This window comes from Cricetulus griseus (assembly GCF_003668045.3).
Source record: "Cricetulus griseus strain 17A/GY chromosome 1 unlocalized genomic scaffold, alternate assembly CriGri-PICRH-1.0 chr1_1, whole genome shotgun sequence".
Classification (NCBI taxonomy): domain Eukaryota; kingdom Metazoa; phylum Chordata; class Mammalia; order Rodentia; family Cricetidae; genus Cricetulus; species Cricetulus griseus.
This window is the reverse complement of record NW_023276807.1, coordinates 172560186-172573149: the sequence shown is the minus strand read 5'-3', so window position 1 is coordinate 172573149 and position 12964 is coordinate 172560186. Positions and strand designations below refer to the sequence as shown.

Below are 12964 nucleotides of genomic sequence, written 5' to 3'. Positions count from 1 at the left end.
TCTCATCCTTCCCACCAGCAGCAACCAGATGTCACTTGACAACGACATGTCCAATGTGCACTTTTGCAACAGGAGCATGTGACCTCCTGAGCCATACAAAAAAGCACATGTCTGAAATTATTCCCTGTCATCATATGAATTTTGTGTTTTGTCTTTTTCTCTTTTTCATTCTGGTACTGGGGAAGTGAGAAAGGTAAAATTTTCCATTAAAATATGGGCTATATTTAAGAAATGTGAAATGGTGGGTTTGGGCATGGGTTCCCCAAAGCAACGCTGTATGCAATGTACCAGTAAAATATGGACGTCACACAGCAGGTGGCAGCACTTAGAGCAGACTGTGCTTTGCCCGGTGTGTCACTAAGGGTCTGTTTCCACCTGTGCCTCAAAGGCCACTAAAACATGCAGGAGCCAGGCCTGGGCATGTGTCATCCAACACGTCCAGATGCTAGCTTGAAACAGACTCACACATTGAGGGCAGACAGATTGGGGTTGGGTTGGAGCGGAGTGGATGCCCAAAGCTGGGAAACCAAAGAGAAAGTATTGGGAATTCCACACAGACATGTTGGTGCTCCCAGCTCCGGTTACAAATGACAGCAAACTCCAGCTGGCAAGCTTACTAGAAACGACTGCAAGCCAGCTTCTACACAGAAGAACATTTGCATTTTCCTAAAGGTTTTTTGTTTGTTTGTTTTCTTGGTTACATTTTTTTTCAATAAGCTTTGCCCCATTCATCTGTGACATCATCTGACAAATGTGTGCTTCTTTTCTGGAGGTAAATAAACTTCCCACAGCACAAAAGAAAACACGGCTACAAACAATAACGTGTGGAAGGCTGCCCCTTTGTGGAGACAAGGAGAATCCACCCAGGCGGCTGTTCTAAGTTCTGTGGCAGCTTCTCCCTAGTGGTGACTGCCCCTTTGTGGCGACATTCTTCATCAGCTACAGCACCTGTGTCACCAGTGTTGCCAAGTGTAGCCACACTTCATCCAACTTCCTAAAGTGTTGGCATTCTATTTATTTAGTTCAAAATTAATGTAATAATATTTTAACCAAATCATAGTCTCCCTTAAAACTGAGTCTAATGGGCACATTTCAATCAACAGTGATAGATAATGATAGGATAGTGTAGAATTACTGCATTTAAGATATTGTTAAAGAGCTACACAAAGGCTTTGGACTATTATGTTAGTCAGGGAGATCTCCTCCACTTATGATAAAGGTGTCATGGCAATTCCCTGGTACTATGCTAGAGAAAGGACAGTTCAGTGGATTCTGCCCTGAGGGCCACCCCTTCTCACTTCTGTGAGACCAGTGTCTATGCTACCTCACTCAAGCTAAAATGTCCAGAAATAGTAAAACACTTTTAGCTTAATAACTGCTATGTGGTCTCTAATGAGTATAATCAGTAGATTGAACAGAACAGCAGTAAGAAGTGGGAGATGAAAAAGAAAGTGAGTGATTGCTCATTCTGCTACATCCAAGTTACTTTTCTAGGGAGCCTGGTGCAACTGAAAATATATATTTTTAAGTTGCAGAGTCAATATAAAAAGAAGGTATGCTGCTATTGTTTATTCCCAATTAACAGAGCCAGCCTGCCCACTTCCAGTTTAAAGGAACCGATCATGCATGTTTATCTCTGCCCACTCTAAAAGCCTTGCTAAATTATGGGCAGGGACTATCTCTGACAAAGAGTGTGGTGACAGCAGAGGATGAAGTGACACAATGACATCTTGGAAGAGGGTGAGGGAAAACACTGTGGTGATGGACCTGGCAGAGCTCACTTTCCAAGGTCAAAGGTGAGCCATTCACCCTGAAGAGCCAAAGATGAAGCCTCAGGCCCCCTCCTACTCACGCAGTGCATTGGACACCAACAGGAAACAGATTCATTATTCAAAGTACTACAGCCAACTAGGTCTCAAGAAGCAGATAGCTATGCTCAAGGGAATTCAGTGGAAATCCAAATCAGATATGGTCCCCTGAGGCCTGCCAACCATGTGCCTCCCACAATAGCAACACAGCAGCAGGCCATGGGGCAAGGCTTGGATGGGTACCAACTTCAGTTGAAGAAATCTCCACCACACTATGAGTCTGCAGGTGATGGCCTTGGCTAGAACACAGCGATTTCCAACAATTGTTTTCATAGCCTTCTGTAATATTTAAGGCATTTTCAGTATCACTGAAGAAATCTCCACCATTCTATGAGTCTGTGAATGATGGCCTTGGCTGGAAAACAGAGTAATTTCCAACAATTGTTTTCACACCCTTCTGTAATATTTAAGGCATCCCTTCATCACCAGAGATATAAGGAAAGCATCCAACGGAAGAGAGATTAAACTAAGCAAGGGAAAACAAAGATGGACCTAGGGAGTCTACCTTACACTGGGATGGAGTAAAAGCCAGGTGCTTTGAGGATGGAACAGAGAACAGCATGAAACCCTTGGAGATCAGAACACCTGGAGATTAAAAGTCAAATGCTCAATAAAATGCCTAAAATAAAATAAATCTGAATAACTGAAACACTAATAGAGATAAATACACATAAACTTTAGAGTTAGGAGATTGCTGAGACAAAGTATACCTAAGAGTTCTAAAAAGTGGAGCCAAGGAAACAGCAAGAGAGAAGGGGAACAAAGAACAGTGCAGAATGTGTCCCAGGAAGCAAGTTTTACACTCCAGACTGCAGAGCACACTTTGTTTCAGATACACTAAAATAAAAAGGCCTACTCAGCACCAAGAGTAAAGGGAACACCCTGGAAATTTCTGGAGAGATATTGTAGCTCATGGATTGGGCAACAAAAGTAAGAATGGCACTGGGATTCCTAACAGCCGGGCAGGATTCTAGAAGCATGAAGAAAGGCTTTCAAAATCAGGAAGGCCAAAGAGTTCCTGGAGCAAGCCTGGAGCCTCAACATCCAGAAGGCTGATGGAGGAGGGAAGCATAGAAACAGATGGAAAGATTCAGAATAATGCCTGTGTGCCAGACCTAGAGTGGAGTCCAATTTACATTGCTGCAGCAGCCGCAGGAGTGGAGTGTCCAAGAACAGGAAATTGGAAATGGACACCACACAAATGAAGCTCAAAATCCTGAGAAAAGATAAGATTGGATACCCAGAAAACTAGAAGCACAAACAGGAAGGAAGGCAACTATTAACTAAAAAGAAAATAAAAAGATCTATGGGGAAGGAAAGGTAACTAAGACTGGGCAATAACTGCACAGAGGCAATGACATGAATACTGAGTAAACATTGGTTTAACCCTAAGCTGTACAAACAGGATGGCAGATGGTATGACAGGGAATAGGAAAACTGAACCATCATAATGAAAATCAAATACTACAGGAAAGGAATGCTTTAAAAGAGGAATTAAAAGTATCCTTTTCTGGAAACACAGAACTAGAATTTGAAAACAGGCACACCAAGTAATTTCATAAACATCACAACATTATTTTATTTTGCAAACTATTTTAGTGTGTGCCATTAAATAAATATGAAAACTAAGCTAAAATTAATCAAGATACTACAATAAATTCAGCTTATTTAAATGTAGCCAAAGATGATTACAGCTAATTTAGTAAGAGCATAATATGTAGAGATGGTTATTACCTGAATAAGCATGTAAGAGTGGTCTAATGGGGTTTCCTATGATATGCACACAATTCCCTATGCAATTCAGGCTCACAATTATTAATAACACCCATTAACTTACAAATTGAAAAAACTATATAGAAATAAATTATAAAATCTAACCTTAAGTAAAAGCAAGTCAGATTTGTAAAAAGCATATGGTAAACAAAATTTTGGTTGATTTCAAATGACTAAGCAAATGTTTGACTAAAATAAAGTTCACAATTGTTTGAACTCTTGGTTTATTATTTCATAATTCATTGGCTTGAAAATGCTTCCAAGTGACTTTGCATTGAATGTTTATCTAAAGTGTTTCTATTTTAAGCTGTTTTTTTTAATTTTTAAACTAATACAGTATGTTCTACTTTTTAGAATCTGGCCAGTACATTTCAATCCTGATTTGTGAGTACGTGCGTTGGGGAAGTGTCCATTTGGAATGGCCTCCTGAGTAATTATTATCTCATGAAAGCAAGGGAAACATTGATTGCCCTCTGCCAGGAGCACTTAGGCTGGGGCCTGCAAATACTGGGTGTGGTGACAATCAGAAAAAACATTAACATCCTCCCTCTTATTTTTATTTTTAATGTTTTTATCTTTTAAGATTAAATTACATCATTTCCCCCTTCCTTTTCCTTCCTCCATACACCCATCCTTACTCTCTTTCAAATTCATGGTCTCTTTTTTCATTAAGTATTCTCTCTTCTCTCTCTGTCTCTCTGTCTCTCTCTGTCTCTCTCTGTCTCTCTGTCTCTCTGTCTCTCTCTCTCTCTCTCTCTCTCACACACACACACACACACACACACACACACCTACACACACACACACACACACACACACACACACACACACACACACCTGCTCAGTCTAGATAGCACTACTTGTATCTTATAACATTACAGAAAACCACAACCAATCAAAATGCTGGGTTATGGAGCCCAGTCCCAACAGATACATCTACAAAACCTTCACAGTCAGGGGTCACTGTAGAATAGGGGGCAGAAAAATTTGTGAAAGCCAGAGAATCAGGGACTTTACTGTGAAACTGTTTCCTAAGAATGTCAGTAGCTATATCCAACAAGTCTCACCAACATGATTGAACAAATACAACAATAGTAGACATCAAAAGCAAACTACAGGCATCTAGAGAATTCTCCAAGAGGGAGAAGCAGTTGTCCCAGGGAACAGTATACTAATTGCTTATCCCAATACCAAAATGTCCAGCCTCCTTGTGTTTCTAAGTGATCCCATTATCATCCTTTTGTGTAGAACTTGCTGTGTTGTACAGCGTCTTCATACAGGGATACATAGAGAAGACGACAGGTTCTGACGGTGTGTTCTCAAAAATTCTTTTACTGTAGGGACCTCAGAAAGATTGTGTAGAGACTACAAATCTATGGAAACAGCACCTCCCCTTGTAGCTAGTGAACCATAAATACTTCAAAGGACAAGCTAAAGAGGAAAAACAGAAGAAAGCTAACACGCCTCTCTAAACTAAAGAGTAGTTCACCATAGAGGGTTAGGAAAATGTAGGGGGGGGGAAATAAACCTACTAATTTAGGGGGAAAATTTTTGTTTTTTTTTTGTTTTTGTTTTTATGTTTTCATTTATTTTTTGAAGACAGAGTCTCACTACATAAGCCTGGCTGGCCTTGGATTCAAAGAAATCCACCTGCCTCTGCCTCTGCCTCCCTAGTGCTGGGATTTAAAGGTGTACACCACAATGACTTGTCTTAATCAAAGAAATTTGATCTACTATTATGGCTTTTCTGCTACAGGTGAAAACACCAAAAAGCCAAAACCAAACAAACAAAATGATGTGGAGGTATACAAATGGCTGTGCTTTTGGAGCCCTGGAAGTCTGTCACCTGAAAGACTGATAAAATGACCCAGAAGCAACATGCTTAATGTGCTAATCAACAAAGCTTCTGTTAATGAGCTAGAAAGAAAAAACTCAGGAAGCACTAACTGAGGAATTAAATTAAACAGGAAGCATTGACGAGAACTGCATTCTCTCATAAAGGCAAACCAGTCATTTAGAACGGCATTGCCACTATCCAACATTGTATGAACATGGTCCTCTCATGGATGTAGAATGTAATTAAAATTTTTAAAAAAGCATTTTGTCTTTGTGTTGGCTTTGCTTTTTGATAAAGGGTGTCATGTGGCATAGGCTAGCCTCAAACTTATGTAACTGAAGCTGGCCTTGAACTCTAGTTCCATCTGCCTCTACCTTCCAAGGGATGGAATATAGGTGTGGATCCCTACACCCAGCCCAAACTTTAATAAAATCTAAAAGGTCATTTCCTCAGTCACACAGGCCACATTCCACTTGCCCAAGAGTGTCAAGTGGCTGATACCTACTCCACTGTTCTACTGTGGAGTTCTACTGACCAATGGCACTGCTCTGAAATAGGTTCTACTCTGAAATACTATTCAGAAATCCTTCAATTAAATACTTTAAGACATTTATACTTACTAACTGTCACCTTGTCCTTATCTCCCAGCATAATGTTGTTTGGTGTCAGATCTCTGTGGACAATCCTCTTCTCCTTGTGCAGGTACCGAAGAGCTAAGCAGAGCTTGAAGTAAGAATGGAAACAAATATGATTCCCCACTGTACATACAACCAACGCTGCATCTCTAAGGCATCTCAGAACCTTGCTGTGGAATGAAAGTTTCAGTGATGGGCATACCTGTATAAATATTCTCCATAGTCTTTCTTCAGAGAAATGCTGTTGTTTTTCCTTCAAAGAGCTAAAGTGCTCCGCAAGTGGGGCTCCTTCTATAAGTTCCATGACGATATACAATCTGTCATCTATGCAAAAGCACAAAGGGGTCACAGAAACATAAAGTCAATGCAGCACCCTGGAAAGACTTCACAAATCTGAACCCATGGTTTTCAAAGAGCACGCAGCAAACTAGTGGTTGCAGCCACTGAGCCCTGGCAGGACACAGAGCAGGTTTGGGGGCCATCATGGCCCAGCAGCAATGTCCTCTGGCTCCAGACTTTCCCCACTTATATTTACATTGGCAAGTGTAATCACAAGGAATAGATGGAAGGTGCCAAAGACAATAAGCCAACTGTCCCAAGTCACAGCCAGATCAAATAAGACATTCAGAAAACTGCATTGTAAACTGCATTTCTTACAGTCGCATAGATTATGTCATAGGCGCTTATCCTAGGATCACGCTATGGCATTACTATGACACAGATTAAAACACTGCCCATGACAGAAACCATTGTTAGGCCTCTCTTGAGCAGAGAGACCTGGACTCTGCTTCTGTTTTATGGTTTACAGAGATTTTGTTAGCTACTGCTATTTGGCTTTGTTGTTGCTGCTGTTTTGCATACCTTCATCTAGAGCCAATTTAAACTATTAACAATGATATGAGGCGTGTCCTTTCTGACTGTTGGCTGTACATAAAATATACACATACTCAATTTATCTGCAAAGGACTGGTACCTCCTGTATGCCCACGCAGCTGACCTCTCCACTCTTATGTCGCAGCATGAATGCATGCATACTACTCTTCCTGTTGGCTCTCATGGGAATGTACAACATGGGTTAATCCTGCTATTTAAGGTCTCTCTTGCAGACATTTATGGTCCCAAATTTCACAATGCCAAGAAATGTGTATTGTTTGCACTGTGCTTAGCTATGGCTTTATTTTTCATTTCCTCACATTATAGTCAACACTGTAATTGATAATGTGATACATCATATTTTACATATTTTATCTCCAATTCATTTTAGAAGCCATCCATTTTTTTTAAAGTAATTCTGTTGTTATCTTCAAAAGCAGTGTGAGAGAAAGATACCATGTGACAAAGCTTAGGTGGACCGCTTTCTTATGGCAGGGGTGACTGGGAAAAGGTGGGAGGGGAGAGCAGAGACTGGCCTCTGGGGACAGGAGTGGCAGAAAAGAAGAGAAAGGCAGATGGGAGGGGGGAGGAGACAGGCAATGAAGAAGAAACACAGAGACAGACAGTCATACAGACAGACAGACAGACAGACAGAGAAAGATAGGAGGAGGGCAAGGCCCTTTTAAAAGGGAAAGTAGTGAATGTGCACAGGTGGCTGTAGCTTGAGGGTGCATCCTGTCAGAACCCCAAGGGCAGGCCAGTATAGATGCCTGAATACCAACAGTTTCATTTAGTTTTTGTAATGACTTGTATTTATCTCTTCAGTATCAGTCAGAAGCTAATTCTGATTTCCTTAGTTACAGGAAATTATCCCAATGGTAAGAATGTGGTTAGGGAGGCAGAAGTGACTCTAGGTCACATAGAGAAGGGAAATTGGTAAACCCATAACAAATGGCCCAGCATGCAGAACACTTTTTTTCTTTTGGGACAGGGTGTCTCTGTGTAGCCCTGGCTATCCTGGAACTACATAGACCAGGCTGGCCTCAAACTCACAGAGATCCACCTGCCTCTGACTCAGAAGTGCTGGGATTAAGGGTGTGAAGCACCACCTGCAGCTTGGTATCAGCACTGGTAAAGCAGCAGGGAGTAAGGGACAAAGGCTACTGCCTGTGTGGTCATCAATCTTCCTTCACGTGGAAATACTTCGGGATTTTATGTTATAGATCATTAAGTTGCAATACCAACTTTACTTGCAAACAAGTGGCTGAGTTTGGCTTTGTCTAAAGGTTTTGACTGCATTCTCCATCCCACTGGCAGCAAACAACCCACTTGTGGGCTCAACCAGGACTCTGGCGCCACCTAGTGGCACCTACTGGAAATCTGGAAAGCGACGTCCACTCCATTTTACTTGGGGTGGAAATGCCACTGGCTTGGCTGCAACACAAGCTGCTGTGAGCTTGCCAAAAAGAACCATCACCATTTGGTTCCTTTTTTTTAATCACATCCAGCTCATTTTTTGTACAATAATTTAAATACTTTGGTTTGTCCACACTGTGCTTCTCTACGGTGGGTATCAAAATATTTTCCCTATTTTCAGGTCATCACCTATGAAATTTTACTGCCTGAGAAAGGGATGTGTGTATAAAAAAGTATAAAGTATAAAGTAAAAAGTATAAAGAAAATATCTTTTTTTTCTTTTTTAACCTTTTTATTTAAAAATGTATTCTTTACAAACTAATCCCAGTTCCCTCTCTCCATCTCCAGCCCCCATTTTCCACCTCCCACACCCTCCACATCCATTCCTAAGAGGGGTTAAGGCCTTCTTGGGGAGTCAACAAAGTCTGGAATAACAAGTTGAGGCAGGACCATGCCCCAATATCAATTAAAGAAAATATCTTAATGAGTTTGTTTTCTGACTATATAATATAATAAAGACATGTTTCCTTAACTAGAAACACAATTCATACTTACTTTCCAAAAATGTTCTATAATAACGTACAATGTTGGGATGATAAAGCTGTAAAAAAAACAAATAACAAACATTTGTCAGACTGTTTTGAAACCCAAGCTTTTTTCATGACCACTTAGATTTTGTAAGCTGTAATTATGTCTCAGACTGTCAGCTACCATTTAAGATTTTGTTGCTTTTAAGTTAATGAAACTGCTGCACTTCCTAGAGACTTTTAGAACCAAATAGTCCACTTAGCATGTTCTGCCCCAGTGACAGCTCAGCTACACATGGAGGGAAAACCTGTCTGAAAAAAAAAAAAAAAGGAAAAATAATGTAAAATGTCTGCAATGATTTATTTACAAAGTAGTTTCTGGGTAAAGTCTCATTTCAGAAGAATTGCCATCTTGTGCACAAGTGTTTTGCACCTCTGTGTACCCCTTTGAACAGGGCCTGGCTGGCTGCTATTCATGAACCCCAGCAGCTCACATCAGTAGCAGCAGAGCAGCTGGATATGGCTTGCCAGGAGGAGGTAACATCTCTCAGCCAGGAGCAGGCCTATTGCTCAGGCTTAGCTTTGAGTGCAAAGGGAGACAGCAGCAGCCTGTGAGTGCAATGGGAGCCTGCAGCCTGTGAGTGCAATGGGAGCCTGCAGACTGTGAGTGCAATGGGAGCCTGCAGACTGTGAGTGCAATGGGAGCCTACAGACTGTGAGTGCAAAGGGAGACAGCAGCAGCCTGTGAGTGCAAAGGGAGCCTGCAGACTGTGAGTACAATGGGAGCCTTTAGCCCTGGGATTGCTTCTGCAGTTCTCCTTCCCACTGGGATGTGAATGTGTCGCCAGGAGATGCTTGAAGCAGGGAAAACAACAACTTTCCCCCCTCTGTTGGGACTGTTAAATGTAAGGAAAGTGACCCACTGCCATGTGAGACCACTTCTATAATCCTGGTAGTTGGGAACCTCCATGTTACTTCAGGGTCACTGTCATCTCTTAGCAAACAGGATCTCCCTTTCCAGCCATGTTCCTATTGCCTCTTTCTTTCCTGGCTTTCTCCTTTTTAGGCTCAAGTGTCTTGTTCTCACAGTGAGGGAGCAAGTGTACAATCTTGAGTGACCTCCAAGTCTAAACAGAGGCATCCTCACTGGCCATTTCTGGAAACTTTTTCTCAGGAAAAGCACTTAGATTAGCACCCTTGTCAGCTCACAAGTGACTCCAGCTTTTAAACCACATGGGAGCAGGCCAACAAAGAATATGATATTCTGACCCTAGCTCACGAGTAAGGGTAGATCCAGCTTTAGGACCTAAACAAGCATCAGATGGACTCAAATCAAAGTCACATTCTAAGCTTGTGTATAAAACAGGATGACTTTGTGGAAGGATGGAATAGCATCTTAAAATCTAATCCATTAAAGCAAAAAAGTCAGTTACAATGCTACTGGTGATGCATTTTATTGTAACTTAGTGATGTCAAACTGTAGGTTTCAATGAATAAGGACCACAATGACACTGTTATGCTCCAGCCCTGACACCAAGCAAATGTGACTGAAAAGAACAGAGACCAGTGAGACTGAGAGTTATCCAGTCTCACTTTTAAAAAATGCACAAATAAGGAAGGTTGAAAAGGAAAACAGCATGTTCTTAGATCACAAAAAGATATCCCATTTCTCTTTTGATATATGTTCTTTTCTTCTCGAATAATTCTTCATGATCACAGCTAATTGAGCTCTTCTCTCACACCAGCATATAGTGCTTGTGCTAATAAAAATAACCCTGAGGATAGTGGTGTACACCTTTAATCCCAGCACTTAGGACTGGGAACCGGAATGAGGAGGTCAAGGTCACCCTTAGCTGCACAGCAAGCTTCAGAGCAGCCCAGACTACACAAGGCTGGTCAAGAAAAGAAAAAGAAGACAAAACCCACATTCTAGATATAATAAGCCAGCCTTGGGGGTGGGGGTGTCAGCAATTTGGCTTTACTTGACTGAAGTTGAGGATATTTCTTGTACTCCTGTTCAGTAACTTGGTAACCAGGCACTGAAGCTGGGAATTCTTTCTCCCATTCCTATGCACTACCTCCATTAGCTAAGCACTGAACATGATCATGATGAAGACAGAAGGGTTTCTCACACATGTTGTATTCTGCCTTCTCAGCTCAATTGTTTTGCATCCAAGGCCCTGCTATAAACTCCTAAAAGAGTTTCCATGGCTCAATAACAAGCTTTAAGAAAAACACTGGTAAAAATATCACTGTACCAATGTCCAGCATTTCATACAGAATGGTTTATAAACAGCATGGATAAGAACAGCACAAGAGCTCAATCTCAATGACATTTATGTCGGAGGCATCTCAGAAATAAGACAAATATTTACCTGCTCCTTAATTATTGTTAATTCAGAAACTATGTTCTTCACACTGCTGTCTCGGTCTTTCTTATCCTTTCCAAATGCTGGGTTATGTAAATTGACCTCCTTCATTGCTAAGAGATTTTGACCACTACGTTTTCTAACCTAAAATAAGGAAACAAAAACAATTTAATTAGTCTGATGAGAATTGAGGGTTAAGAAAACAAACAGATTAACTAGAATAACAAAATTACATGGTTAACCACGCCATAGCATGAGATTCTAGTTCAACAGTTCTCGGTTGAATGACCCATTCACAGGGGTTGTAATATCCTGCATATCAGATATTTACATTACAATTCAGTAATGTAGCAGTAGCAAAATTGCAGCTACTAGATAGCAGTGAGATAAATTTATGGTTGGGGGTTGTGGTTTGAAAGAAAATGGCTCCCAAAGGGAGTGGCACTATTAGTAGGTGTGGCCTTGTTGAAGTAGATATGGTCTTATCGGAGGAAGTGTGTCATTGTGTGGGCAGGCTTTGAGGTCTGCTTTCTCAAGCTACACCTAGTTCAGACCACTTCCTGTTGCCTGGTGATCAAAATATAGAACTCTCAGCTCCTTCTCCAGCACCATGTCTGCCTGTATGCCACCATGTCCCACCATGGACTAAACCTCTGAAAATGTAAGCCCCCAATTAAATAATTTTCCTTTATAAGAGTTGCCGTGGTCGTGGTGTCTCTCCACAGCAATAAAAACCCTAAGGCAGGGTCACCACAACATGAGGAACTGTATTAAAGCATCATAGCATTAGGAAGGTTTCTAGCTGCATTTTCACTAAGCTGAGCTCAGATCTATTATCTTCTAGTCTGCCCCACAGTACTCAGGAGGATTTCACTGGGCAGACACAGAAACACTGGTATAAATTTATCAACTATGTCGTGCACTGGGACAAGCTCTTTTGACTATTTTCCTGTGACAGGTGGAGATGCCCTGTCTCAGTCAGTGAGCACTTATTAGAGCTGAGAGCCAAGGCAACACCCACAGCATTACCACTCCCTGCTGGACAAAAGCAACCATTCTCATTTTTAATCTCTATTTATTTTCTAGTTTTCAATGGCAAGGACTCCAATTAAAATGAGGGACATCCAAGTGTGTTTCAAGCTTGTTTGGAAAGATGGGAACATTCCCAGGGCAGAATCACCTTATAAACACAGCCAAAAGCTCCACTTCCCAGATGGTCCAGCACAGCATAGTCACCTATGTACTTCAGTGGCGCTTTCTTCTGATTGATGCTTTCAATATTCTCGGCAATTTGCTTCAGTTCATCTTCCTAACCAAGTCATAACAGGGAAACAGGTTGCTGTTATTTTTATCCTGACAACAGAGCAGCCTGCCCAATTTTTTAAAACTCAAGACTTACCAGTAGTAAATTCAACTGTGATACCAAGTCCTCATAGGCACTGATATCTCGAACATAATGTCCTATGTCAATGAAGATCTCAAACAGGTCGGTGGGGAAAAGTCTACAGGGAAACACGCACACACTTACTATGGAGCTTGGGAACAGCGAGCCACGGCTTCCCTTTTGGATGCAGCTCACGCACCAACTAACCCTTCCAACAAACCCAATTCATTAGATTGTTGGCAGAGTACTATGCCATCTATGGCTTAGCATGCAAATGCACAT

General features: G+C 41.3%; 1 protein-coding gene across 1 annotated transcript in view; it reads right to left on the bottom strand.

The window, feature by feature from the left end:
* Nek10 (NIMA related kinase 10) overlaps positions 1-12964 on the bottom strand; it is a 159929-nt gene that overhangs the window by 108118 nt on the left and 38847 nt on the right. Inside the window, exons 16-21 of the mRNA XM_035453369.1 lie at positions 12698-12800; positions 12479-12607; positions 11305-11442; positions 8958-9003; positions 6316-6437; positions 6099-6201 (exon numbers count right to left, since the gene is read on the bottom strand). Coding sequence (XP_035309260.1) covers positions 6099-6201; positions 6316-6437; positions 8958-9003; positions 11305-11442; positions 12479-12607; positions 12698-12800 — 641 coding nt within the window. The remainder of the gene's footprint in view (positions 1-6098; positions 6202-6315; positions 6438-8957; positions 9004-11304; positions 11443-12478; positions 12608-12697; positions 12801-12964) is intronic.